At 61.2% G+C, this 27,280-nt stretch overlaps 4 protein-coding genes across 4 annotated transcripts; 1 reads left to right on the plus strand and 3 right to left on the minus strand.

Moving 5' to 3' along the window:
* On the minus strand, positions 1-7,030 carry BESB_013470 (uncharacterized protein; the record flags this gene model as incomplete). Its single annotated transcript, XM_029360077.1, has 10 exons — positions 1-378; positions 839-978; positions 1,435-1,617; positions 2,021-2,213; positions 2,642-2,728; positions 3,143-3,310; positions 4,002-4,130; positions 4,484-5,283; positions 5,693-6,097; positions 6,454-7,030. The coding sequence occupies 10 exons, from the start codon at positions 7,028-7,030 to the stop codon at positions 1-3; spliced, it is 3,060 nt and encodes a 1,019-aa protein (XP_029216744.1).
* Positions 7,031-10,360: 3,330 nt separating this feature from the next.
* On the minus strand, positions 10,361-20,637 carry BESB_013480 (uncharacterized protein; the record flags this gene model as incomplete). The annotated part of the gene is made up of 15 exons (XM_029360078.1): positions 10,361-10,559; positions 10,894-11,106; positions 11,276-11,427; positions 11,925-12,136; positions 12,373-12,442; positions 12,934-13,328; positions 13,714-14,157; positions 14,396-14,536; positions 15,135-15,334; positions 15,634-15,947; positions 16,271-17,560; positions 18,140-19,018; positions 19,129-19,319; positions 19,661-19,904; positions 20,371-20,637. The coding sequence occupies 15 exons, from the start codon at positions 20,635-20,637 to the stop codon at positions 10,361-10,363; spliced, it is 5,211 nt and encodes a 1,736-aa protein (XP_029216745.1).
* Positions 20,638-22,407: 1,770 nt separating this feature from the next.
* BESB_013490 (uncharacterized protein) lies at positions 22,408-23,439 on the plus strand (the record flags this gene model as incomplete). The annotated part of the gene is made up of 3 exons (XM_029360079.1): positions 22,408-22,429; positions 22,845-23,071; positions 23,335-23,439. The coding sequence occupies 3 exons, from the start codon at positions 22,408-22,410 to the stop codon at positions 23,437-23,439; spliced, it is 354 nt and encodes a 117-aa protein (XP_029216746.1).
* Positions 23,440-24,935: 1,496 nt separating this feature from the next.
* On the minus strand, positions 24,936-26,609 carry BESB_013500 (rhoptry protein ROP18; the record flags this gene model as incomplete). The annotated part of the gene is made up of 1 exon (XM_029360080.1): positions 24,936-26,609. The coding sequence occupies one exon, from the start codon at positions 26,607-26,609 to the stop codon at positions 24,936-24,938; it is 1,674 nt and encodes a 557-aa protein (XP_029216747.1).
* Positions 26,610-27,280: the final 671 nt, after the last annotated feature.

The raw sequence follows: 27,280 nt of genomic DNA on the forward strand, positions 1-27,280 counted from the left end.
TCACTCAAAGTCGTAGTCGACTTCGGTTTCATGTGGATTGTGGGGCTGCTGATCAAAGCCCTTGGTGCCCTCCCGACTCGGCGCGCCCGGCCGCGCTCTCTGTGCGCTCCCCCCGTTGAACGAAAAGACGGCGCCGCGGGCCTCTTCTCCGCGCCCTTCTTCTTCGCGGCGGAGAGTGTTGAGGTCGCTCTCAAGCAGCAGAGCGTTTCTGCCGTCTGCGACAAAGCCGTCGTCCTCGCCTCCGTGCAGCGACGGCAGAAAGGGAACTGCAGAGGCTGCCGCGAACCCGCTGGAAGCGCCGCGCGCGTCGGCGTCAGGATCCGCCGGCGGCTCCATCCACTCGAGCTGAAACGGCAGCGACGCGCAGTTGCGCATGACCTGCCAGCGGAGAAGGAGGAGGAGACACAGCAGATACTCACGGAGCCTCTCCGAGAAAGACGCAAGTCCACGAAACAAGACCGCACAGAAACCCCCGCGACGCGCGGGCAGAGGCAGCACAGCAACTCGAGAGACAGACGGACAGCTGCGCCACCGTTACGCAGAACTCATTTCATGCAAAATGAGCAAAAATAATTCGAAAAAGTGCGGGGCATACACAGATGCACGCGCACCTACAGATGGCGAGAGCTGCGTCAATCCGCCCTCATACGAATCTATGTAGATGCTGACGCGTTCACAGCCAGAGGTAGCAGCGAACACACATGAGCACGCCGCCATATATATATAAGATATATATATCAATATATACATGCATATATTTGCTATACTGCACGGGTGATACGACTGTTTTTGCGAGGATATTTCATTGAGCGGGACTCTGCTGCAGCGTGGAGCGCACCTGTTCAGCGGATTGTCGGTTGATGTATTTGAGACATCCGAAGCGCCGCCCGCCTTCCTCCATTTCAACGACAGCCTCGATCGCGTCGCCCATCAGCGGCTCGGCGTGCGAGACGACCCACTCGGTGAAGGCATCTGAGTCTGAAAACACACCAAAAAAAAAAAACGAAACGCCTCGCTGTCGCCTGTCGGGCGGTGCCCGCCCTCACCACGCGCGCAGGCGATACCGTGGGAACAAGAGGACGCAGAACTTGAAAATCAAACTCAACCAGATCCTTCCGGGGCTTGGCACCCTCCCGCGCCCAGTCTTGCAACCTACGCCAAGCCCTTCCGGATGCGAACAAGCCTCAAGGGTTACATCAAACCTGCGAGACACACACGCAGATCTCAGGCCCCGCCCGCCGCCGACCGCTGGAGGACTGTCTCTCCCCTGCCCGAGAGAGCCTGAGAGACTGCGCAACGTGTCGACTCGACTCTTTATCGCCGCCTCCGAATCCACGAGGCGCTGAACTTCTCTCTCGCTTGCTCGCCACGCGTGGTGCAAGTCGCTGCGACTCAGCATCCCCTCTGAGTCTGCGCGTCGCACGCGTGACCTACTGCGAATGTCTTCCAAGGCTGGACCCAGGCATTTGATGTAAGTCGTGCGGAAGTCCAGTTTGTAGGGATTCTGCGCCGCGGCCTGCTGCAGGACGAGTCGCGGATTCAAACCTCGCGCAAGCGCCTCGGCCTGAAGCTTGCGGAGCTTCTCCTCCAGCCGCGTCTCCTCCTCGGGGCGCCCCTCTGAGAAAACCGACGCGCAGAGCGAACGCAGCAACGCATAAAACGCATCCACGCAGCTACCCGCACAAGCGAAAACACAGATGTGCGCAGAAAGACAGATACTCGCTCTCTCTCCTTCTGTACAGAGACCGCGAGGAGGGGAGGCAGCTCCGTTTGGGCGCGTATGCAGGGACGCGTGCAGGGAGACATCCGCGCATCCACTTCAGAACAGCGCACATGAGCTGCTCGAGTACTACTGGTAGTGGTGTTCCGCAGGCGAAGCGCGAACGCGAGGCCCCCACATCCTCACATCAGAATGGAACTCGAAATCCAGGCGTGGGTACTTTGGCGATCTAACAGCGCGCTCCTGACGCAGGCTACTCAAGGCCGGCGCTCGTTACACAGCCCACGGGCAAGCACCTACCCTTTTGATAAGAGAGAAAAGCAATTTTCTCTTTTATCGACGCGATCATCGTCCTCACAGCGCCCTGTTCGCTCTCAGGAGTCAGTGGGTCAGTGAGCCGCGCAATAGCATTCTGCGCAGAAAGGAAAACAGACGCGAGGAGCGAGGGGAGCGCCCCTTGCAGGCGCCGAAGGCCAGGGCCGCGGCGCGACAGCTGAAAGTGTTGGAGTTCAAAAGCATCCCACACTTGGGTTACTCCACACCGGCTACGTTTCAGGTGCAATCTATGGATTCCTGTTCGCACTCATCTCAACAGCGAGAGAAACCGACTCCTCAGGTGCAAGTCTGGTCCGGAGCATCGTACTTGGAGTGACCAGAGATGACCACTCCAGATACGGGTTTAGGGTTTAGACGGATGAATATGCCTCGGCGCCTTCCACAGAGGAGGCGTCACACGCAGCCTGGACTTCGTGACAACGCCAAGCAGTCTAGGGGTACCCCCCCCCTTTCCCAAGCCGCGTACAAGGGCAGTGGAGACAACGCGGAGAGAAACTTCAGCCGCCACGCTGTCAGCTCAAGGAGTTTGATGTGTCTCCTTCCCCCGGCCCCCCTCGGGGGCTCCTGCGACAGCGACACGCCCACCTGAAGGCTGGCAGTCAGTTTGCCGAGAAGCTCTTGTTTCTTCTTCGCGCACTCTTCTTTTCTTCGCTGCAGTTCCTCCATCTGTCTCTGCGCATGCAAGGCAGGCAAAGAAGCGAGAGGACGCGCTTCAGGAGCTGAGGCCTCCTTCTCTGCGCCTTGCTGCGCACTTTCACGCGAGGGCGCGCCTCCCTCTCCCTCGCGGCAGCACGCCCCTGCCTGTCCTTTCTGCGCTGAATTCTGTGCGGCGGCTCTCGAGGCCGTCCCTTCTCTCCATCGTCGCGAACGGACCCACTCAGCCCCTTTCTCGTCGTCCACTGGCTTCCTCCAACTCCCCAACCCCTCCGCCCCCGCCCCGCCACACACTTCCAAGCGACCCCGTGATGACCGCCGTGCGCCGACGCGTGCGTTTTTCTTATCTCAAGACCCCTGTTGCCCTCTCCGCGGGCTCCTCCGATGGAAGATTTCCTTTCCTCCTCTCGTTCCAAGTTGCGGTTGACTGACCTTCTTCTCGAGGTACTCCGCCGAGACGAACTTGTTTGGTCCGGGCGCGTGCATGACGACTGCGTTGAGAGCGACTTCGCGGGCAGCGGGACCCCGAGCGGGCTGGGCACTGGCGAGAGGCGCAGCAGGAGGAACTAGCGAGCCGTGCAGCTGCGAGATGACTTCCACCTGAGAAGACACCAGAGTCACCCAGGCCACGGAGGAATGAGCACGCGAGCGACGAAATACACGAAGCCACTCTCCAGTTCGAGACGGCGACAGAGCAGGCTGTGAATTGCCTCGCGCCCCACATAGAAAAGCCCCTGCGCGCGCTCACGCTCGCCAACCGGCCGTCTAGGGCATCCCCGCCACACGCCCTCATCATACGTATCCATATCGACATAAATGTATGTATGTGTAGCGTGAGGTGCCCGGCACTGGCATCGCCGCGATACACCTACCGACGGTCGGGCCGTTTTTACTGCCTGCTTTGTTCGGAGGACATGATAGCTTCTTTGTGCCACCCTATCTTGCGTGCGGCCCTCGAGACCCAGATCAAAAGGCCCTTTCCGCTGCGCCTGCCCGCGTGCCCCGGCTCCCTCCTCCGCGGCAGCAGTAGACGTGTAACAGCGTCCTCGCCCCTCGCCAGAGACAGGACTTCGGCAAAAGACGCCCTTCAATCCCCAAGCCAGGAGGCTAATTTGTAGCAGAGTTCTTTGAGTCAACACTACAAGGAGAGCTCCAACCAGCGGAGGAGAGACATGCCAAGAATAAAAAGGAGATCATACTGTATACCCATATAGTGGCCCATCCGCTGACTCCATTTCGAGTCAAGTGCTCCAGAGACAGCTGAAAACTCGCGCTCCTTCTTGCGACTCACAACGAGCGTTGGAGCCTCGAAGGCGCCGGGGGCGCTTCGGCCGGCCTCCGCCGCGGCCGCGGGGTCGCTGAACGTCACGCGCGCCGAGAGATCGCCGGGCTGGATTTCCACGTGCTCCACACGGCCGAACTGAAGAAAAAGCAGTTTCGGGGCAGAACAAAAATAGACAACCCATCTAGCAAACCGAACAGCATTGCACACAGCACCACACCAGACGCTAAGCTCTTACTTACATACAAGCATGTTTACCCAGAAAGAGACATATATATATGGATCGATAAGCGATGGAGGGTGGGCGGCCGTATAGAGACCTGAGTGCAGAGAAGTCTTTCGCTGACAGGGCACCGACGGCCTCTCTTGTGAGAGCGAGCTGGAGCACTGAAGAGCCTCCCCTGCTTTCCAGGCGCACCCGCGCCCGACTCACGCTTCACACAGACATCCGCCCCGGAATGCACGCGAGAGGCGACGCACTGAAGCCTCACCATTGAGCAGAAGGAAAGCATATTCTCGTGGGTGAGAAGCGGCTGTGGAACGCTCGCGAGCCTCAGGACGACCGGCGCCGCGCCCGCCTTGAGGCCCCCGAGCTCCGGCCCGCCCTCCTCCGCCCACGGCGTCGCACTCAGGTCGCCCTCGTACTGTCTCCCTGCGCCCCTGACACGCCGCCCGTCGAGCAACATAGGCCCTGTGGCGGCCCCCCCCTCTTCTCCCCTGCCAGGAGCCCACTGGGGCGGCCGCACCATGTCGGGGTGGACCGGGGGGCGCGGCGGCCCCCCTCCCCCGAGGCCGGAGTGCTGGGGGGGCGCTCCCGGCCTGTCTCCGGGCCCAAAGAAGGGCGGCGGAGGCACGCCAGACGGGGGCGCGGGGCGCGGGCCCCGCGGGCCGAACACCGCGCCGTTGCAAAACATCGTGCCGTCTCCCTCTGCAGGCAGCGGGGCCACGCCAGGCGGAGGCGGGAAGGAGGACAGCGGCGGGAAGGAGGACGGCGGCGGAGGCTGGAACGGCGGCAGGCGGCAGAGCCCAGCTGGCCGGCCCGGGCCTCCAGGGAGGGTCCCGGGGGGCGGGGGGGCCCCGTGGGGGGCAGGCCCAGCCAGCGGAGGCAGAGAGCCGAAGAACGGACGGCGGTCGTTGTGAGGCGTAGGAGCAAAAGCAGCGTGCGGAGATGGGGCGCCTCCGAGCCGCGGACCGGGAAACGATGCCGAAGAACTCGCCGGCGGTGCGATGCGGACTTGGCCTGCGAAAGCGTGCAGGGGCGCGCCAGGCTGCCCCGGAGGCCCTGGGTGCCCTGAACGACGCAGCGAAACACAGAAAATGAAAACAAGTGAAGCGTCTCACCCGGAAGCTCCACGGAACAGGGGTGAGAAGAAGAACAAACACGCGACGTTCGCTAGACCCTACGCCCTACTTTTTGGGTTTAGTGCACGACAGAGGCAGATATGATACGCATGCGCCGCAGGATTCACACATCCACCGACAGAGAGAAGACGAGGTCTGAAGGAAAAAAGCCGCGCAACCGGGCATGCGAAACAGCAGCGGGCTGCCGAAGACGGAAAAATCGCACGAGACTCCTTCCCGCGCTCCTTCTTCTTTATCCAGCGCACTCCACTCTGTGCCTCGCTGCAGCGGCCCACGTCGCTTCGAAAAGTAGGATAAGCTTGCCTTCTTCAACTTCCGCTTCAGTCTGTTGCCCTCACCAGGAACGAGGATGTGAGGCCTGTGCAGGTTGCCGTCGCCTCCGCCGTTGCGGGGTGGCGGCAGTGCCTCGTCGTGGGGCCCGCGGAGGGCCTCGCCGGGCGCCACAGACTCGCCCCTGCCGGGCCCTGCGAAGACTTGCGGGCCCGCCGCCGGCGGAGACAGGTGCACGACCGCGGGCGCAGGGCCCGGCGCCTCGCCACCCTCCGCGCCCGCCGAAGAGGCGAACAGCGCCGGCGAGGAAGGGCCGGAGACCGGCGCGCCCGCGCCGTCGTGGCGGGGCCGTAGCACGAGGGGCGAGGCAGAGGCGAGAGAGGCAGAGTGCAGCGGCGAGGCGGAGGCCGACGAAAAGGTCAGCGCGATCGGGGGAGAGGACGCGGCGCCCGAAGATGACAGACAAACGACGCCTGCAGGCAATGCCAGAGGAAGGCGACTGACTCAACAAAACCGAGATTTCCAAGCAGAGAGGACTCAGACACCCAGCCACGCCCTCCGCCGCCGTCCAGTCCCCTTTTGAGCCGCGCGCACCTGGAGATTCTAGCAATCCATCCTACAACCCAGCCCACGACCGCAGACACAGACACACCCCTGCTCATGTGTGCAAGGGGCACGAAACATAGAACGAAGTTGTCCATGCCTACAGGCTTATTCGCGTGGAAGTCCGCCAGGCAGACGCAGGCCAGCAGCAGGAGCAAAGAGCTGCAGAGAAGCGAGAAGCCCGCGTCGCCGCGTTTTCCGCCGCGTTTTCCGCCGAATCGCGTACCTGCGTCTGCGTCGTTCTGAGCTCTGTGCGCCTCGGACAGCACACTTCGCTCCTGCGCCTCTTCTGCGCCGCTGCCGGCGTGCAGGTTCGCCCGTGGGTCCTCCAGCTGGCGCGCGGAGTCGCCGCGCTCTTCGTCGAAGCGCCGGCGGCCGCCGCGCCTGTCGGGCTCACAGCTGTGTCTGCGCTCTCTGCGGTAGGGGTACGCTCGGTCCCTGCGGTCGCCGCGCGGGCTGCCCCGGCGTCTGGAGTCGTAGAGGGGGTCGCCTTCGCGCTCTCTGCTGCGGCGCCTGTCGCGCGAGTACGGGCCCTCCGCCCCTCCCCCGCCGCGGCCCTCCCGGTCGCGGCAGTTGCTGCGCGAGAGGTACGGGGGCGGCGTTCGGCTCCGGCGCGAGCTGTGGCCTCCGGAGGCGTGCAAGTGTCGGTGTCTCCTGCTGCTGGAGGCGCTGTCCCTGCTTCCGTACCCCGAGCCGGGGTAGCCATACCTCCGCAGAGCCTCTTCGTGTCGCGCGCGCGCCTCGTCTCTGCCGGCGCCGTCGCGCCGGCGCTCAGACCGCCCCGAAGACTCCCCCCCCCTCATCGTGAGCAGGCAGGAGGCTCAGTCTGAGCGGCAGCCCGAGGAAGACGCCGGAATAGGAGCACAGCCTCTCGGGGGGCGTTGGACGCCGGAAAAGGGACGAAGCGACGGCGTCGCGGACGAAGAGACAGAAGACAGCGATTGAAGACAGCGAACACGCGGGTGAAGAGGGCGACGCGCAAGCGCCAGCAAAGCTCAGACGCCGAGGAGAAGCAGAGAGGAACCCGGCAACGCGCACCCCCCGAGACTGGGCCCCTCCGGTCCTTTGCACTTCCAGCCCGGGAAGAAAAGCTCGCAGAAGGCTCCTCTCTCCGCGCAGACAAGACCTTCTCCAGGTTGTCTGCGGTCGGGCGAACACCGCAGAAGATACCGCGACGCAGGAAAAAGCGATCAGTGCCACTGAGGCCGCAGAAACAGGAGACAAATCTCCGCAGCGAAGAGTGCTCAACAGGAGGGCGGGAGCTGGCGGCCCTGCGTCGTGGGGCCTCTCGAAAAACGTGGAGGCCAAAGAACGAGAATCAAGGGGCGCACAAGTCTGAAGAAGGCGGTGAAGCCGAGAAAGCAGAGCGGAGGAGGCAGTGAAGGTGAAAAGGATGACCAGACAAAAAAAATTCACACAAGTTGAGCGCGCCAACGCTGTGCAGAATGGAACTTGTGCACAGGGACTCCTCACGTGGAGGCGGAAACGGGAAGCTTTGCCTTGGCCGCCGTGCACAGCATGAACAGACAGACGACCGAAAAAAGACGCGAGGAAGAAGATTAGCGAGTGAGAAGGACGGACGAGGAGGAAAACCGGGAGCACTGTTCACGAGTCAATTTTCATCGCAAAGACGGACCACGTCCGCCAGTTTTCGCCTCTCGCGTGGGCTCCCCCGTGCGTTCACGTCGTCCGCGTTCTATCTTTCTTCTCTCTCCACCTCAAATTTCTCGACTATCTCGCGTCTTGTCGAGGTTTCGCCTCAGGGGGTCTGTTTCCGCTTCTCGAGGCGGTGAGCGGCTGCGAGGGACTGTCACGTGACTCGAGAGCCTCACAGTTGCTAGCCTTGTCTGCTGGCTGCCGCCGCGCCTCTACGCATGTAAGGAGCTTTTCGTCCTTCCGCTAGTACCAAAACCGCAAGGCCGCCGCACCGCGAATTTCTTTGCTGTGCCTGAGCTCGCGAACCTTCTGCTCCGTCGCGTTGACAGGCCATGCCTAAGTCACGTGAGAGGACGTTTCTCAAAGTTTTTCGTTTGACTTCGCGCTGAGCGACGCGTGTCTCACCTGCAGTCCTCGACAGGGCAGAGGCCTTTCACATTCACTCAGCGAGAGGGCGAAAGCAAACACACCGAGTTCAGCACAGACAACGAGCGGCGCAGGACAGCAGAAGTGAGGCAACCGACGCCGGGACTGCGCCGCCACCCTAGACTAACGACCTTAATTAGCTTGAGAGAGGGAGACAGAGAGAGGACCCCAACCCCTATAGGCTTGACTCCGTCGCGAGCCTGGCCTGAAGTGCCGCCGCAGAGAAACTACTCGTGACACGCAGAGGCGAACGGGAGCGGTGAGGGCGCGAGAACAACGGTGAAAGGTATTTGGCACCCACATGGAAGGTAAAGCTCGATACTGTCACAAATTACGGTGAAAAGTAGTCGATTCACACGCCACCATAGAAGGTGAACATCAATACTGCCACATTACTATTCCAACATAGATATTTTCGCTGTACAAATTCGCGATCCAGACATGGTGATCATGAACAATGGAGATCCAGTAAACAAAGACCTTCACACCCTACGACTGCCCTGAAGGAAGCGCCTCCTTCACGGGCGACGGGAGGCAGCGAGGGATGTCACGATTGCCTAGAGGATGTGGCAACTCGAAAGGGACGATAAGAGCTGCAGCTCAAGGGGTCCTGTTCCAGGAGGAGCTCCAATCTAGATGCTGGCATGATGAGCACCATAGTACAAGCGGCAGTCGCGGAGATGGTATGACGAACAGGCGTTTGCGTGGGGGTATTCACGACGACGGTGACCGGTGTTGTGGACTGTGAACATCTTTTCTGACTCCACGCTGTCTCGTACGCGCGGCGAGACGGTGCTTGGCCGCACGACGCTGGCCTTCGAAACCATTATTTTGTAAAACAACAGGAAAATTAAAATCAAGGACAGGGGTCTCCGTACAAGCAGACGAGACGTCAGGAGAGTGGAGTTTGTTGTTTACTGGCACGATCGCAGCGCTTGGGTCCCCGATAGACGAGACAGGCGGATATTGCCTCTCAACTAGGCGCTGGACGCGTGAACACGTGCCCAGCGTGGATTTCTCTACCACTGATTGACTATACGTCAACGTTTTATGACTCGAAGGGGAGTCAGTGGATGCGCCATTAATTAGATATATAGTAAGATCGTCTTGATGATTATTGGTGGCGCGATTCCACAAGCGCCTCACATCTTAGATGGTGGCTGAGCTGCTATCGTACATCGTACTACCGGATTCGTTATATGCTTATACTAGCAGTGTGCCGCGTTTCTGGGAGGTGATTTGCTATGTCTGCTTACAGTGCGAAGCTGCCCGCGCCGCGTTTCTGCGTTTGAGTCGACTACGCGCAACACTCTGATGCGTGCGGGCTCGGTAAAGAAAAACGCGACGTCGAGCGGAGAAGCAGCTGCCGTCGAACCAGCATCCCCGTATGATGGAAGAATTGAAGAACAAGCCCCCCCAAGCTCGACCTGTTGTCGCGGGCGATATCGCGTCACAAACGATGAAGTCGAGGAACCGCACCACGCAGTTATCTCGAGAGCGCGTCGGACGCGGCGCGTCGCGGCACGACGTAGAAAAATTCCTCGTCTTGGCGAATTTAAAAAACGCACCACGTTGGCAGAGGCGAACCGGACCCTGCTGCCGCCCTCGCGGGCTCATGCTGACAGATCATACACAGACATAATGCATCACCGAGGAAATATACATGCAAATATACACTTATGTGTATGTATGCATGCACGTTAAGTAAATGCTTGAGCTTCCCTGCACAGCCAAACGACAAGCGTATCCCACTGGGTTCGAAAGGTGCCTGAGAGACGTGCCAGTAGGCGCGTATCCAACAGCTGAAAAAACATCCGCCGCTGCGCCAAGTCGTGCGTGCAGTCACGTGCCGCATGGCTGCACACGGCCGCGACCCCCCCTGTCCCCCGCCCCTCCATCCCACATGTAGCTCGATATGCTGAGAAGCTGATTCTGCGCGCAGCGGTCACACGGTTTCGCGCGGGCGGCCGACGAGCGGATACGTCAAATGTTGCGCTGCGGGCGACCCGAGCGCGACCCCCATTCTGTCGACTCCGCGTCTGAGGTCTCCTTCAGCCGCGAAGGGCTCCGCGGACGAGTGAAGAGCTCCGAAGGCGCCGCTCGGATGCACTCGGCCGTCGCCGCGGTCCCGCAGAGACGCAGAAAAAACAGACGAACACGCGCGAAAAAAAAGCCGCCACGCGCATCGAGAACCCGGGAGGGGCTCTCGCGCGAGAAGCGGACGCATGACGGAGAGACGGCCGGAATCGCCTGAAGAAGCACACAGGTGGAAAAGGAAGCACCATCAGAGACAAGCCGAACTTCACAGTCACAAATCTATATATATATATATATATATATAGGTTGATTCATTGATAGATAGATATACAAGTGCCTGACGCGCACTGGACTATCCAGGGGCTGCTCTCCTGCACCCAGCATATATATACATATATATATATATATATATGGTATGCAAACCCGCACGCTCCCACGAGACTACATGCACCTGTACAAGCAAACGAGGCGCCCGCCTACCGCTGGCTGTCGTTTGCAGCCCAAAACGCAATGCAGTTGCGTCCCTTCGTGCGCGGCGGACACTTACCGGAGGAGGAGAGCGTTGGAGATGACGAGCACCGAGCTTAGCGCCATCATGGCGCCCGCGAGGGCCGGTGGCACGAAGACGCGGTACGCGAACAGGGCGCCGGCGGCCAGCGGGATGCCCGCCACGTTGAAGACGCACGCCCACACGAGGCTGTAGCGAATCGTGAGGAGCACTGCGCGGGAGAGCTCAAGGAAGGTGACGACGTCCGTGAGTCTGCAGGCGCCACAGAGAGGCAACGCCGCTACAGCGCTGTTAACCCAGACGAGAAGCCGCGGCGGCGCTCGGCCCTCGCCGCAAAACCTGTCTTGTCTCTCCACTTTTCCCCCACCCCTCCCCTTCCCCGTCTTCCGACCGCCCGGGCCATACATGCGTCGGGTCCCACCTCGACTTGAGGACGACGACATCCGCGGCGGTCAGCGCGAGATCTGCGCCGGCGCCGATCGCTATGGACAGGTCCGCGTGGGCCAAGGCGGGAGCATCGTTCACGCCGTCGCCCGCCATGCCCACGAAGTGCGTGCGCTGACCAGAAGGGGACTCTGAGAAAAGAAAAAACCGCCTCAAAACGCCGCTCAGAGACTACCCGCCCCCGACGGAACTCTTGCGCCTCAAGAAAGGGGCCGCAAAGGACACAGACGAGAGCGGAAGGCCCGGGGAAGAGGAGACAGACAAAGAAGCACGGATGGGGCGCTGTCGACCTCTTCCAAGACGCGGAGCCTCAACCTCAACGTCATTACAAAGGCGCCGCTACACGCTTATGAGATACAGACAATTAATGAATGCACTACAGCCCACCCCACCAGACCATTTAAGACAGCTAAAGTTCTCAGCTCCACAGCGCGTCGCGACCGCAAGGCAGCACGCCAAGAAAAGCAAGCCCTTCCTCCCCCCAGCATCCTTGCCTTCCCCCCCTCCCGCGTGAAGAAGGTTTAGTCTCAAAGCTTCACTTTTGCAGGGTGCAGCGAAGGCGGGTTTTTTGCCGCCTCGCAGAAGCGTGAGTCTCGCCGCTCGCGTCTCTCACCCGCGTCGAGGGCGCGCTGGAGCCTCGCGACAACGTCGACTTTTGCAGACGGCTTGGCCTCCGCGACGACGCGGTCACGAGGCAGCGAAATCTCGTCTGCGGTCGCCAGCGCCGTGGCGCGGCTGTCCCCGGTGCACATCCAGACGGCCACGCCGAGCGTCTCTTGGAGAAGGGACACGACGGCGCGGCTCTCGGGCTTGATCGCGTCGCGCAGAGCCACGGCGCCTGAAAACACGCAACGGGCAAGCAGGCGAAGGAGCATAGGCTCGCCAGGAAGGCGCCAAGACAGAGACAGACGCATGCGAGGTCCACAGCAACTCCCCTCCTCGCAGTGCCTTCACACGCACGTCCCCGCCGCCCTCACTTGCCTCTGCGGCACCCCCCCCTTCCCCCCCACGGAGGACAGCGGCGAGAGGCGCGAGACGCGCTTCTGCGAGCCGTGTTATTTTTGGCAGTCTTACCGAGGCAAATCTGATTCACCACAAGGAGCGTCACCGTCGAGCCGACACGCTGCTCCGCCTCCGCCCACGCCTGAAGGGAGGCAAAACAGAAACAGAGCGAATGGGGACGCAAACAGGCCCCTATCCAAATAGTCTTGAAAAACACTCATAGGCACTGGATTTAGCAGAGCCCCGCTGATACGGAAGCGAATCGAATGCCCGTCGGCTCGCCAGGCTGACTTCGCCGACCTTGCTTCTGAGCTCATCGCCGCTGCATGTTCCCCCCCCGTCGTGCTTCCCCCGAGCTCTGTCGCTCGCAGTCGGCTTTGCCTTTTCCCGTTGCCCATGCCCGCTTTCAACCCTCGCGTTTTGAAGCTCTCTCTGACAGCCCAACTCGAATTCGTGGTGAATGCACTTCCGCGGCTCTTCACTTCTCTCCGCTTGAGAGTCTATAGACATCTGCAGGCGCTGAGGCTGCGATCTATTTAGAGGAAGAGGACTGATAGTACTCCCGTAACCAGCGCCTCGGGTGAGCCGGAGGGTAGACGCCTCAGCGCACCCTTGGCCTTCCGTTTTTCGTACCTGCAATTTCAAAAAATCCGGAGTCATCGCCGCGACTTGCGGGTCCAGACAGCCACAGTTGAAGCCGCCCACGCGGCAGCGGCAGGGACGACACACGCACGCGCTGTTGTCGCAGCCTCCCTCCGCCGTCACCGTCTCTCGCGCCTCCGACCCACGCGCGCTGGGCGCTTGCTCGGACTCCTTTGCACAGCACGACGAGGACGACGCTGAGCTGCAGCAGGGCGAGGAAGCGGACGACGCAAGAGCGCCCGCTGACGAAGGCGAAGGCTGAGAATCCGATTTCGCTTGAGCAGCGGCTGTCGAGACGACTTCCACTGCTAGGTCGCCGATTCGGCACGACAAGCCTCGCCCAGGCAGCGCTTTGAAGGACGAGGGCGCGGAGAGTGGAGGCAGGCCTGAGGACACGAAGCACAGACCGTGCGCCGCAATCCAGAGGAGCTCGACAACACCCGTTAGCCGGTTGCTTGACAACGCGTCCTCTACGGCATGCACCCCGCGGAAAAAGAGAATCAAACAGAGACTATAAAAACGGAGAAATTGAAAACACTCTGCACACAGCGCTAGCAGGTCAGGCCGTGCCCGCCCAGCGACGTGCACGAAGTTCTCGGCGCTTCGAGAGAGCGCTTCGCAGTTGGCGGCGTTGCATGCGACTAACGCCGACCCCCCCTCCCTCCCTTTCACCTCTCCCCCACCTTGCCCCCCCCCCCCGCCGTCGACTCCCCCGCGGATGCGTGGCTCGGGCGCACCGGTGTGAGGCTTCATTTTTGTTTTGTAACTGACCTTTGCGTGCGAGGACGAAAGACATCAGCGACGCGGCTATCGGGTGCTCGCTGTGGCGCTCTGCGACGCCCAGAATCCACACGAACGCATCCACCATGTCGCGCAGCTCGGCCGAGGAGACGGGCGAGGGAGGCGCAGACGGCCGCGAAGACGGGCAGCACGCGCCTCCGCCTCGGGCTTCTGGCTGCGAGACGCCATCCGCGCACGCTCGGCGGTCTGAGGCGCTCAGGTCTCTCACGGCGGGACTGGGGGAGGTCGCGACGCCGGTGGAAGAGGGCGGGTCGAAGGAGTCTCCAGCGTCATCCGCGCGGGACGACCAGGAGACGGACGGCGAGGCGAGCGCCGACGGCGCCAGAAGCCGCTGCCAGTCCGACGCTGCGGCCCGCGCCGCGAGCGCAGAGAAGGACGAGCTCAGGAGCGCGACTTCGCGAACCTCGAACTTCCCTGCGAGGCAGCAGCGACGCAGAAAAAGACGTAGCGGAAGGTGAAGCCTGCGCGGCGCTCTCCACGCGCGACAAGAGCCTGTTGTGACAAGGCTTCGACATAAAAACAGCGAGTTTAAGCGAGTTCCAGCCTCCTTGAGAGAGCACACGCGGAACGCAAAACTGAGGCGCGCGATGCACGCCGCCAGCGGCAGACTAATGAGACACGACGGGAGTTTGAGTCCGTTTCCGTGGCGCACCTTCAGTCACGGTGCCGGTCTTGTCGAGCACCAGAGCCCTCAGCTTCGTGGCCATCTCGAAGGCTTGCCCGCTCTTCACCAGGAGGCCCTGACGCGCCGCCACGCCGGTGCCAACCATCAGGGCTGTGGGCGCAGCGAGGCCTGATAAAAAAGAAAAGTCAGGGGAAAAAATGACCAAAACAGCGACCCACAGCGGACGCAGGGGGCGGAGGAAGGTACCGCCTGCCGTCCGGAGTGAAACTAAGACGAAAAACGGGGGAAGAAGACACAAACGCAACCGGCGAACGCTGGGCGAGAAAGGATGAGAAAGGGAACGCAGCGGAGAGAAAAGAGGAGCCAGAACTATGCCAAAACCCGGCAGCGATAGAACGCAGAGATGAGAGAAACCGACACAAAACATCACTGCACAGCAACACAGAACGAGATGAAGCGGACTACAGAAGTACTCTGTCGCTGTAATCCCCAGGGAGCGCAGCGGCAGTCTACTTTCACGCCTATCACCAGCACAGGCGAGAGTGAGGCGAATATCAGCGTTCCCCGTGCCTCGCAGGCGACTGCATGCGCGTGCAGCTGCCTCATCCGTCGCCCCGCGAACCGCCCCCTCTCCTCCCCCCCAGCAGGGGAAGGAGCTTCCAACTGTCGCAGTTTCTCGCCGAACTGGCGTCTGGAAACATGAGCTAATGGACGATTGACAGCGCAAGAGCGAGGTGGCCTCTCTGTCTCTCTCTTTCTCGCGTACCTAGCGCACAGGGGCAGGCGATGGAGAGGACGCCGATGCCGAACTGCAGCGCGACGAGGACGCGCGAAGCCACGGGGTACGTTCTCAGCGTCTCTTCATCGAAGTGAAGGAGCAGCGGCTCCACAAAGCCGCCGAGAAGGAGGACGAGCCACACCGCCGTCGTGCAGGCCGAGATGAGCAAAACTCCGGGCACGAAGTACCTGCAGACGCGCCAGCAGCACGGGGCACTGATGTCTCGCGCGTCGAAAGACGACACACGCCGAGAAGCGTCCGCTGAGAGCTCCTGAAGCACGCGTGTGTCTTTGTCCTGTGCCCTTCGAAGGACTCACGCCGGGCGCAGTCCAGTCCGCCAGCAACTCCAGCGCGCTTCGAAACGCTCCACGGCCTCCAGGCGCGCCGGCTAGCGACCAGGCTGCACAGAGTCTGTCTCACTCTCTGCGCCCGCGCGCCTTCGACTCGCGACTGCACGCTGCAGAGGATGTGATTCGCGTCTACTTACGCAGCGATTCCGTCGACGAACTCCTGCGTCTTCGTTTTGGTGCTTTGCGCCTCCTTGATCAGCAGCAGAATCTGCCCCAGGGCGCTCGCGCTGCCGAGCTTCTCCACGCGGATGAGCAGCAGCGCGGCGCCGTCGCTCTCGCCCGCGGCGGTCGGGGTCGCAGAGCCCGAGGCCCCAGAAGGTGACGGCGGAGACGATCTGAGGCCGCCGGGGTCGCCTACCACGACAGACCCACCCAGCACGAAGGCGCCCTGAGTCTTCGCGACTGGGCGGCTCTCGCCGGTCAGCATCGCCTCGCTGACCAGCGATTTGTCCTGATAAAAAACCGCATGCACCGAAGACGCAAACAGAAAGCAGATATCTACCTCCGTTTCGGCCTCCACACGCGTCTGAGGAGATACACAACATCTCGCGGCGCCACAGTGCGACACGCATGTAACTATCCACTCCTCCAGCGAATGTGTGGGCACTCAAAGCACGCAAGCGTGGAACAGCATTGCTGGATTTCTGTCGCGAGCAGATCGCAGGACGCGCAAAGGTACCTAAAGGCTGACTGGAGCAGCGCAAGGCGTATGCACCACTTGTTCGTGTCCGCGGCCCGCCAGCAGGGCTGAAAGACCCCCCTCAGTGTCCGTACCGCGTTGATTTTCTCTCCGTCGGCCGGGACAACTGCGCCAGGAGGGACGCGCACGACGTCGCCGAGCTGGAGGAGCTCGACAGGAAGGACTCTTTCGTCCTCGACTTGGTACTGGACAGCCACTCGTTCGCCGGGGGCTCGCGGCGCTGCGGACGCGGAAGGGGCCCAGATGGCGAACCCTGGCTGCGCGGCGGAGATCTCGTCGAGCGCCGCGAAGGCGCGACGCTTCGCCTTGCCCTCCAGGAGCTTCCCTAGCAGCAGCACGCAAATCAGCACCGCAGAGACTTCGAAGAACGTCGGCGGATCTCCACGTGACGACTCCTCGCCTCGCGGCAGCGCCGCGGCGACATGCGCCGAGCGCGGCGCTCGCGCAGGCTCCAAGAACGGCGTGGAGACGCCCGAGAAGGACGAGTCAGGCGAGGCGGCGGACGCGGCGAAGGGCGACAGCGAAGAAAAGAGAAGTGGCCGCAGAGGCGGAGACGACGGCTGGAAGGGAGAGAAGTTGACAAAGGAGCTGAGGACCGACAGCGTAATGAGCTCCCCTGGAACACCGAGGAGCGCTGTTGAATCCGCCGTTGCTGCTTCTCCGTGTGCGTCTCCAAGGCGCCCTCCTCCGGCGCTGGGGGCCTCCACGGCGTCGGAGGCCCCGGCGGGGTCTCGCGAGACGGATGAGAATCGCCGCGAGAGCGAAGGCAGAATCGGCGAGACGAGCTCCCATTCTTCGTCGAAGGCCTCCTGGTCCAAAGCCAAGAAATTCTTCTCGAGCCCGTCTACATGCGCCGCTCGGCCGGCGGGCCCGCGCGCCTCCCCCCTAGCCTCCGCCGAGGACCAGGCGCCGGCAGGGCCTTCCAGACGAGCCGCAGGCGAACCGCCTTCGGCGGCAGAGGCAAGAGCCCAGTGCGGCGCAAAGAAGGCGGAGGGGGTGAGCTGCAGGTCTGAGGCCTTCGGCAACGCCGACAGAGGCACGGCTGAAGGCGGAGAGAGCGGAGACGGTAGGAACGCACGCGGGGAGGGAAGCGAGGAGGACGAGAAGGCCGCTGAGAAGAACGGCAGCGTGCAGGACCACCGCGTCGTCGCGGAAACGTGAATGGTGAAAAGCACGACGAGGAGCGAGTAGAGAAACGCGATATTCGTCGCGAGGGAAACGAGCACGTTCATGTTCGCGACTCCATGGCGCGCGGCCTTCCATGCGGCGCGGTGGAAGCGCCATCCTGGACCATACATCACCGCCGTCGTCAGCAGCAGCGCGACGAGGAGGCGCAGCGAGATCCCTGGCAGCACTGGGGAGCACTGAACGCACAGAAATCCACGTCAAGGACGCACACGAAGCCTATGCAGAGAACGGAAAACAAACCAGCTGCGGCCGCGCCAGAAAGCCGCAGCGCCCTGCCTCGCGAGGCACGCAGGAGGGTTACAGAGTCACGGAAGGGGCGCAGAGCCGCAGAAGGCTTCTGAAGACGGGAACGGCGACCGACACAAAGGATACCAGATTACCCTGATTATCTTTGCTGTATCAATACATGATGTTCAATTGGTTCTATATCCACAATACAAGGCAAAACGCGCCGTCCGTCACCATCCCTGTGTAGATCGCATTTGTTCACAGGCGGTGGACATACACTACACCACCAAACATATAATCATGAAGATATACATATACGTATGACAGAACGTGCGGCGGCACGCTACCATTTGCGTGGGACGGAGGTCAGCGCAGCTACGATGCAGCGAAGAGGTTAATTTGTTGAAGTGAGGAACTGGAACTTGACCAAATCACCGCCCCCCCCCCTCCCCCCCCCAAGGTATACAGGCGCGTCTCTTGCTTCGGCCTCTGCGCGTTCTTTCTCAGCGTCCGCTCTACGTGCCTACCATCCAAGCGGGATAGGCGGCCATGGGGATGATCATCATCATTGTGAAGACAATGGCGGCGGGGAATGCGGCAGCGAGGAACTGTCGGGTGAGGCGTCGTTCTTCCTGCGCCGCCTGCTGCAGGTCGCCGAATTTGTGCTTCCCCGTGGCGTCCCACGTGACGTTCCAGCCTTCTTCGCGCGCGCGCTCGAGGAGCTCGCGCGCGCCGACGCGCTCGGGGCTGTAAACAATCTTCACCCCGGGAAGGTGCAGCTGCGACTCCCATCCCTCCCCCCCGTCTCGCGCGTCCAGCGCAGGCGACAGCGCCGAGCCCACCGGCAACACGGAGGGCACGAAGGCGTTGGAGGCGGCGGGCGGACGACGCGCGACCACCGTCGCCTCCTTCCCAGGCGCCGTGTGGACCGACACGACGCCGGGCTGCGCCTCCAGCCAGCGCGCAAAGGCGGCGGCCGAGGGCGAGGCGGCCGATGCGCGCCGCGCACAGAGCGCAGACGCCGCAGAGACAGGCGACGAGGCGAGGCGGACAGGGACGCCAGCGTTGTCCGGCGGCGTCGAGAGCGGGGAGAGGAGGCCCGCAGAAATCGGCGCCCCGGGCGGGCGCACCTGCGGAGACAGCGCCGCATGCAGGAGGGGCTCGGCGCTCGCGTGCAGGGGGAGCGAGGAGGTGAGCGGAGAGAACGGCCGAGGGGGCGAGGAGGCGCGCGACGTGAGTGCGTCGGCGTCCGCCTGCGAGCTCTGCGGCGGCGGCAGCGAAGCGGGGCGAAGGCACAAATGCAGTGTCGCCGTAGGAGCCGCGGAGGCGTTGGCTGAGTGGGCGGCACGGGCCTCCGAGAAATCGAAGCCAGTCGTCCCCGCCACCCCCCGCTCGGGCTCCTCCTCCTGTGAAGCCTCGATCCGAGAACCCGCCGGGGGGCAGGCGACGAGTCTGCGGGCGCGGAGGAGGCGCCGGGAGAAGTCGCGGCAGCCGCTATCGCGCGATCCAGACTCACAGTCGCTCGATATCCGAGTGCGTCAATTTTTTGTCGAATCTCGTCAGCCGTCACCGCAGGGGGGAACGAGGGCGAGGCCCGATACTCCACCGTGGCCGTTTCGAGGACGAGATTCACCGTCACACCGCGAACGCCGCGGATCTTCTTCACGTAGGTCTCGATGTGACTCGCACACGAAGCGCAGGTCATTCCTGAGAAGGCGCAGCGGTGCGACACACAGCTATCAACGCTTATCTCTTCGAATTCGGAATGTAGGCGCGACGACGTGTGTACTCACCTCGGCCGACTTGTTCGAATGCGGATGCATGCCGCGAACGTCATAAACGCACAGACAGAGAAGAGAGACATCGCTGCACGCGCATGAACATGCACACGCCCGCAGGCTCACTTGCGCCCGCCCGCCCCCCCCACCCCCCCCCCCCCTGCCCGTTTTTGTGCCTGCGTGGTGTTCTGCGCATGCACGCGAATACTTCACGTCGGGTAACGTCCCCCCCCTACCTCATACCGAGGCACTGCCGCTGAGTGATCTTACCCTGGATGCGGAACTCGGCGAAGCGCACGGCCTCAAATGCGGGTCCACTCCTGCGGGCGCTGAGGCCCTCGGCGGGCGGCGACGCGAGAGCAGCGGGGGAAGACTCGGCAGAAGGGGAGGGGAGCGGAGTCGCAGACGCGCAGCACGAAGGCGGAGGCGAAGCCGAGGCGTCGTCAGTCAACGCGACTTGGAATCCAAGCCCTTCGATGGCGCGGCCAACAGCCGAGTGCGTGGCTGCCTCGGTCTGTGGGCAGGAGCGACAGGAGGAATGGAGATGAAGAAAGGAACAGCCCCCGGAGAGAAGAGTTCACACACGCAGCACCGGGTGCCGCGTGGCCGCGCCAGAAAAGGAGCCTGGAGACCCCGCGAGGGACAGGCGGAGTGGAGGACGGGAGCCCAGCGAGCCCGAAAGAAAACAGTGAAGAATGCATACAGACTGCCGAAGTCTCGCATCTGCCAGCGCGCTCGCCCAACAAAGGACGCCGGCGGCCTGCTGCCCCATATATATATATATATATAGAGAGAGAGAGAGAGAGAGATAGATAGATATATACACCTCTAGTAACTAGATACATCGCGCACAAATGGAGATCTCTAATTGTAGATGTGTTCCGCAGATGGAGAGAGTTGTGGACAGCGAGCACTGTAAAGTGTGTAGGGGGGTTCGGATGCGGCGGCATCGAGCCCAAGTCCGGCGCAGCGCTGCTTACGGGTGAAGCGGTCTCAGCCGGCGGGCGGCTGTCTGCCACGCACACCGTCACGCGTCCCTCCAGGACGTTTACGTCTACAGAGACGATGTGTGGGGAGAAAGTGTCTTTCAAGGTCGCCTCGATTTTCCTGGCGCAGCTTCTGCACCGCATTCCGCCGACTTGGAAGTGCAACACCCGTGAGGGCGGCGAGAGAGCGTCCGTGGAAGGGGCGGAAGAGTACGGCGCCGCCTGCGCAGGAGAAGGCGACGCTTCTCCGTGAGCTGCCATTCTGAGCTCGTGAGGAGAATCCAGGCCGCACGGGACGAGGAGGAGACACCGTCGGGGACCGCCGCGGGCGCGAAGAATGACGAGGGGAGACTCGATTCAAATGCAGCGAATGACACCAGCGGGGGCAACTTGCAGAGCAGGCTGCGAAACGGCCGGCGGAGGGCGCGTCCGCGGGTCTCTCGCGAAGAGTCTACAACCGCAGCAGCAAGGCCGGACAGGCAGCCGGCTGCGCTGATTTCGCCAGTCGCTCAGCGACGACGGTCTAGGATCTACGCGGCCTCGCAAGTAGCTGCGCGGAGAGCTTCGCACTCGGCTGAGATGCGATGCATCCTTCGGCCGAGGGAGATTTCCGTCGTCGAACTGGGCAGATGAGCCTCGCGGCGGCAGTGGCGCGATTCACTCTCTTTTCTCTTCTCTAGTCGATGCAGCGCGCCGTGGCCATGGAGACCGCTGGGGATCACGCCAAGGGCTGCCCTTCCTCAGGCACGCAGGATGGCATGCGCTCGGTGATCGAAAGACAAGAGCCCCTGAGAGAAGGGGTTACCTACGCCAGTCAACACACAGCGTGTCCATTGCTAGACCGCCTCACCGTGGCGGGCAGCGCGGCTTGACACCGTCCGTTTGTCGCCCTCGAAGAGTGGAATCTCCTTCGCTTGCACTATGGGGGGGGGGCCTCGCGTCATACTCTTCATTGAACAGCCTGTCTCTCTGCTTACGAAATCTCCAAAACGCGTGAGCTCTTTCTCTACGCTGACAGCTGCCGCCCGCGTGTGCGAAGCGGAGAAAAGCGATGCGCAGGATCACGCGCGGCTAAAAGACGAAAAACAGCTGCCATGGGCAACGGCGCCGGCTCACAGCTGCCTGGGCCCCTCCGCGATTGCCTGTTTGAGCCGCGTGTGGCGTATGTGATGAGGAGGGGGGCTGCGCGAGTGACTAACGCCGTTTTCTAAGAATGCGCTTCTCTCTGCGATGCGAGCCAGACCCTGAATGAACGGAGTGTCGCTATTCCTACCGCCGCGCTTCGAGCGGCGCCAGCGTAGGTTTCCCGCCTGCCAGGCTGCGGGTCTCTCTGCGGCGCCGTGCTGTCGAGTCTCTTCTGCGTGTAATTCTGCTACTGTGCGTAAAGGAGCTGGGCGTGTTTTGCGAACGTCTCGTTTCCGGTTTTTAGGTGCTAAGTAGACCATGCTGTGCCGCCCACGCTCCGTAACAGGGCCTTGTCGGCGCCTCCTGGGCAGTGCAGTAGTCAAGCACCACGACAGCGTGGCGTGCTGCCGTTGTCCAGGTCTTGCCAGTGCGCACAGGCGGCGGGGCGAGCGACAGATAGGAGGGGCTAGCCGCGCATGTGGCTGTCCTGTGGAAGACCGGAGGCCAGCCAGTGCGGCCGCGACGGCAGCTCGACGGATTTGCTGCTGCAGTCCGGGGCAGTCGCCACAGTCGCCAATGAGTCAGGAGGCAGCATGGCAGGACGAGAGCTGCGGGGCCGTCTCACTTCAATTTCTTGTGATTTCCCAGTCAAAGCCTGACTTCTTTCGACACTTTGGACACGCCGCGATACTACGCCGATGCTCACGCACGAGTGCCCGCGAAAAAGAAAGCTACTGACGTCTTTTCTTGTGTTTGAAAACAACGCATTCTCCGCATCAGCTTCTTGGTGCGCCTGTTTGAAGGAGGACGTAAACCAGCACGAGAGCGCGCCTCGGGGAGCTCCAACGAGAGACTTCGCTTCGTGCGCGAACCTCCATTTTCCTGCTTTTCCGCTTCTCGTCCAAAATGGCGCAACAGCCCGCTGCCGGTGAGGAAAGGAATGGGAGGAAAAGACGCTTCGTGTTGCCGGGGGTCGTGGTGTGTTGTGGTCCAAGGGGATGCTGTGTCGCGGGCGGGCTTCACTTTTTCCGTGGTGTGTCGTGCCTTCCTCGCTTTGTTCGGGGAGACGCGAGCCTCCCCTCTCCGAACCCTCCTCTCCTTATTCGCCCAGTCCTTCATGATAGGTGTCGCGCAGTCCAAATACCGCTGCATCGTTCCCTCTCGTAGGAAGCCGCGACAGCATCCGCACTCGCAGGAGCCTCATGGATTACCTCATGGGGAACAGTCCTGTGGAGACGGCAACCCTGCGTGGACGTGGAACCCGTGTGTAGAGGCGGCCGATGCTGTGCCGTCGTTTGATCTGCGTTTGATGCCGACGCTCTGTCCAAAACTCTTCTTTGCAGCTCGCTCACACCAGGAACTGCCTGTCAGTGCACCAGGGCAGTACGTGTCCACAGGCCCTGCATTCTGGTCGTACCACTATGACGCGACGCCGGCGAGGCGCCAGGGTCACCCCGAGGCCGTCTCAACGCCGCCGTCCCTCGATGAGCCTTCCCAAGAGCACATGAACGCAGTTCTTGCGCACGCCCTCTACAACAGTATTCGAGAAAACTACTCGTATATCCTCAGGGTACGGAGACCGCCCACGACAACGAGAGCGGTGCCCCCCGCGCGGTCGCGCGCGTGGGAACAGGTTCAGGCGAATTGTGGGGTGGGCGTCTTAAACCCTAAAGCCAGTGTGACCTAGCCTCGATGGCCAGCGTAGAGGGATAGAGTTTTCGGCTGCTGCAGTTCGCGGAACTCTCGTGCTTCCCACTCCGTCGATAGATTGGCTGCTTCACGCTTCATGCATATGAACGGTGGTATTCGTCCTCCCTGTTTTGTTTTAATCAGACGCAGTACAACTACGGCTTCGACAAAGACGGAAACGTATGGGCCGCGCAAGGCTACACCCCGGTCAGCTTCGCCCCTGAGAGGACAAAGGCAAGAATGCTGTGAGCCCAGCAGCCAGGCCAAGACAAACGTGAGCGTGATTGCTCGCCCGGTGTCTTCGCTTCCTTTTGAAGGGGATGAATGTGCACGCAGCACAGGACAAGGGGGAGGTCGGGTAAAGGTCACCGCCAGATGATGACCTTTGTCCGGCGACCGAAATGCGCGCCAGGGCCCCACATTCAAACGCGAGGAAGCACGAAGCAACAACTTCGCAGTATGTCGGGGGCATTCCAACCTGAGTCGATGGACCGAGGACGACGGCAGACCAGACCGCAAACGGTAGATCGAGACTCGTTGCAAAAGATGCCGGAACATGGACACACCAGAATGCGGCGGTCGAGCGCCTTTGGTACAGTTGCCATGTGGCCAGTTAGTTCGCTCCGCGCCTTGATGGTAGGGACGTGACGCTGGAACATGTCGGTTCATTCGATGTCGCTTGTTTTCTCGTCTGCAGCTCCTGAGCTGCCAGCTTTCCGTTTCCGTTTCTCCGGGAGTCAACACTCACCCCTAACTTCCCTGTTTTTTTGTCACGAGTGTTGGTAAATTTTGCCTACTCACTTGCCGTCAGCGGCTCAGTGTCTTCGCTCTGAGCCTCCCTTGCAATCGAATTCCACAGCTGCTGCCCCCCCGCTATCTCACCACCTACGCAAATCTTTTGGGCTTTAGAATTCAGTGTTGCTCCTCTATACAGACTGCCTGAGACCACACCCCTGCCACACAACTTGGTCGACCTTCACACTAGCGCTGTCGATAAATGCGTAAAAAACTACATCGTACCACGGGCAGAGAGTCAATTTATGAAGTGCTCCAGTGGTCACAGTGTAGGTACTCGCGCTGCTGGGCTCCCACGTAAGCTGCCGGTCCCGCGCGAGATGCGACGCCGTACGCTTTTTGAGCGCAAGATGAGTCTCCAGTTCGGTACCAGGAGTCAACTGTGACGACAACCGGGCGGCGGCAAGGACGCACGCCGGAAACTTACGGCCGCGGGAACGTTGGTGGCGTCATGTCCAAAAACACCGAGCACGGTTGCCCCAGCCCACGGCAAAAACGAACGCTGAGACAACTGCTTCAACTTTCTGGGCTCCCCCGCCCCCCCCTAAACCCCATCGCACCTAGTCCCTAAAAACAAACTTACGTTGACCCACATAGAGCGGAAGCTCAGTGCGACCAGATCGGCATGTGCTTCTGACACTCGACACGGCTACGGAGCTGCAAGGCAGAAAAAAGTGAAACAGTGGATTCGAGGATTCGAGTTGAAAAAATTAATCCCGTAGGGAAAGGTGTTGCCACTTTCAGCCCCAAGGAGACTGGAATAGCTCTTCCCTGTGCCGTTTCGTGAGCGCTCGGCGAGGCTAAGGCAAATGCGAGATGAATCGAACTGCTGTGGCGCCGTCGACGAGTCGACCTGACCGTCGATTGCAGGACGTCCGTTTCGAAGTGAGACAACGCACTAGCCACAGAAGCTCTGCGGGCCCAGCAGCGGTATCACACCATGGCCAAGGTCACTGGGTCTCCAGAGACCCGTCGCCAGCTGCTGAAACCGCAGCTGCGTTTTCCGACGTCTCCTCGTTCTCGTACAGGGGCCACACCCTACTTACCTCTTCATCGAGGCGTTGGAAAGCGGGAGTCTGCATCGCCTCTAAGGCAATCAAGCGCTCTGTACGGGATGGATTCAAAAACCCTCGAATAAGGCCTTCAAGGTACTCCGGCATCCCGAAGCATTGTTCAAATACCACTTGGCGCTGACCTTCAGAATTCGTGATGTAAATCTGGCTTCCGTAGCACCAGAGGTTGTGAAGTACGATGCCTATACTCATGGCGTCGCCTGCAAACTCGAATCTGACCTCTGGGGAGGGCCAGTCGCCTCCGGCAGGCGTGGGCATTCTAAGGGTCTTGCGCCGTTGTAGGTCTGCCCGAACCAGGGTGCCAAAATCGGACAGGAGTATGCGGCCGTCCTCCATGACTAAAAAGTTGTCCGCCTTCATATCTCTGTGGATCACTCCTTGATCGTGGAGATTCGCGACCAGCCGTATAATGTGCGTTGTGAGCTGGAGTCGAGTGTGATACGCGAACTCGGTCGTCCGGATGGCGGGATACGCCAAGGATACAATTACGGGAGAGAGATCACTGAATGCTCTGGGCATGAGCATGAACTTATTCGCGAGCAGCTCGCGACTGCCGCCTGATGCACCTTCTAAAGTGGATCCGCGGCCAGAAATCTTCACGACGTCAAGCGGTACCATGAATCGTAAGAGGGCGACGGCCTGCTTTGGGTCCTTGATCGTTTCGAACAACTCTGTCACATGAGCCTCGTGCTGAAACTCCATCTCAAAGTCACCTGGATTTCTGTCGTAGCGAAGAACTTTCATGACAAAGGTTTGCTGCGTCTTGACATCTGTAACGGGGAAAACAAATCCTGTTGCGCCACAGCCGAGGACTTCGCCCCTGCGCAGCTGCCTCTCGAATTCATTTGATTCGGACACCACCGTCAGGACTTCGTCCTGAGGCCAGCCCACGCCAACCAGAAGATCGTCGTACTCGTAGACGAGCATCGACTTATTCATCTGTTCATCCATCTGTCGCGACACACGTTTCAATGCGCTTCTAATTATGGCATCGGCGGGTTCATTTTCACGAAAGTAGAAGGGATCCGCCTGCGGATCTGGTGGGAGTCGCTGCCTGAACGATCCCCTCCACCCGCGGCGTACGCGGGACCACCATGATTGCAGTCCTCTTGAGACGCGCGATCCAAACGCTGGTATAGCCCGACCAAGCCATCGTCGTGCGTGATGGAACTGCTGACGCAGCCTCCGGCCGTATGACCGTCGAGGAGCTGCCGGCGCTTCAGACGCAGCGACTGCATCTCCTCTTCGCCTCCCCCACAGACCAAGTCTCCTCCGAAGCCCATCCAGAAATGTCCTGCGTTGACTGGGCTCTCCGACAGCCTGGGGCACTTCAGCGGCATCCGCCTCCAGCCACGCACCCGTCGTAGGCGCCTCTTCTCGTAGTCGCCTCGAGTCGTTCACCGTAGAGTAGAGAGCCTCGAGTGACCGGTCTGGCGCAGTGCTTGGCAGCAGGGGCCACAGTGATGGATAGTGGCTCTCGGCGGAAAAGGCCCGGCTCTTAGAAAGTCGGGCACCATGGTGGGCATGGCAAAGCACCAAGACAACCGACATCGCGGCTAGTAAGACCGGCCGCACGCGCGGACGCGATCTCGCCATCGCAATGCTGATCTGGTGTATACAACGGCTCGCAACTTCATACGGATTGAAAGCCTGCCTCTTCATCAGACAGAGATACATTACAACATACCTATCTGTACCTCGGTCCATGAAGGAAGGCTATTGCTTAGAGGCATGGCTGGAAGCTCCGACTTAGACACCCACGGCGTCCAGCCATGGCGCGGACCAGCAAGCGGGCGTGCATGCGTATCGCGCCGTCTTGCGAGGAACAGACTTGATTGTGCAAGCGGTTGAGGAAGCTTCTTTGAGGCTGTTGGCTGATTTGCTGTGCACGTAGAGCCGCTATAATCAATTTTCGCATGCATTGGACGTGAAACAGTCTCAAGAGATGACCGCTTAGATGCCGTCGGCTGTTCGGACGCAGCTACCGGGTCTCCCCTCGCCTCTCACCCAGACCAAATTTGCCTTGCAGCCCGTCATGTCCTGCGTTGACTGGGCTCTCGGGCGACCTGGGGTTCTTCAACAGCAACCGCTTCCAGACACGTCCCGCCGGTTGACTCCTTCCCTTGTGGTCGACCCCAGTGGTTCACCGTAGAGTAGATAGACTCGTAGGATCGGTCTGGGGCATTGTTTGCCGGACGGATCAACAGTGGTGGATGACGACC

The sequence above is a fragment of the Besnoitia besnoiti genome, chromosome IX (genome assembly GCF_002563875.1).
Source record: "Besnoitia besnoiti strain Bb-Ger1 chromosome IX, whole genome shotgun sequence".
NCBI lineage: Eukaryota > Apicomplexa > Conoidasida > Eucoccidiorida > Sarcocystidae > Besnoitia > Besnoitia besnoiti.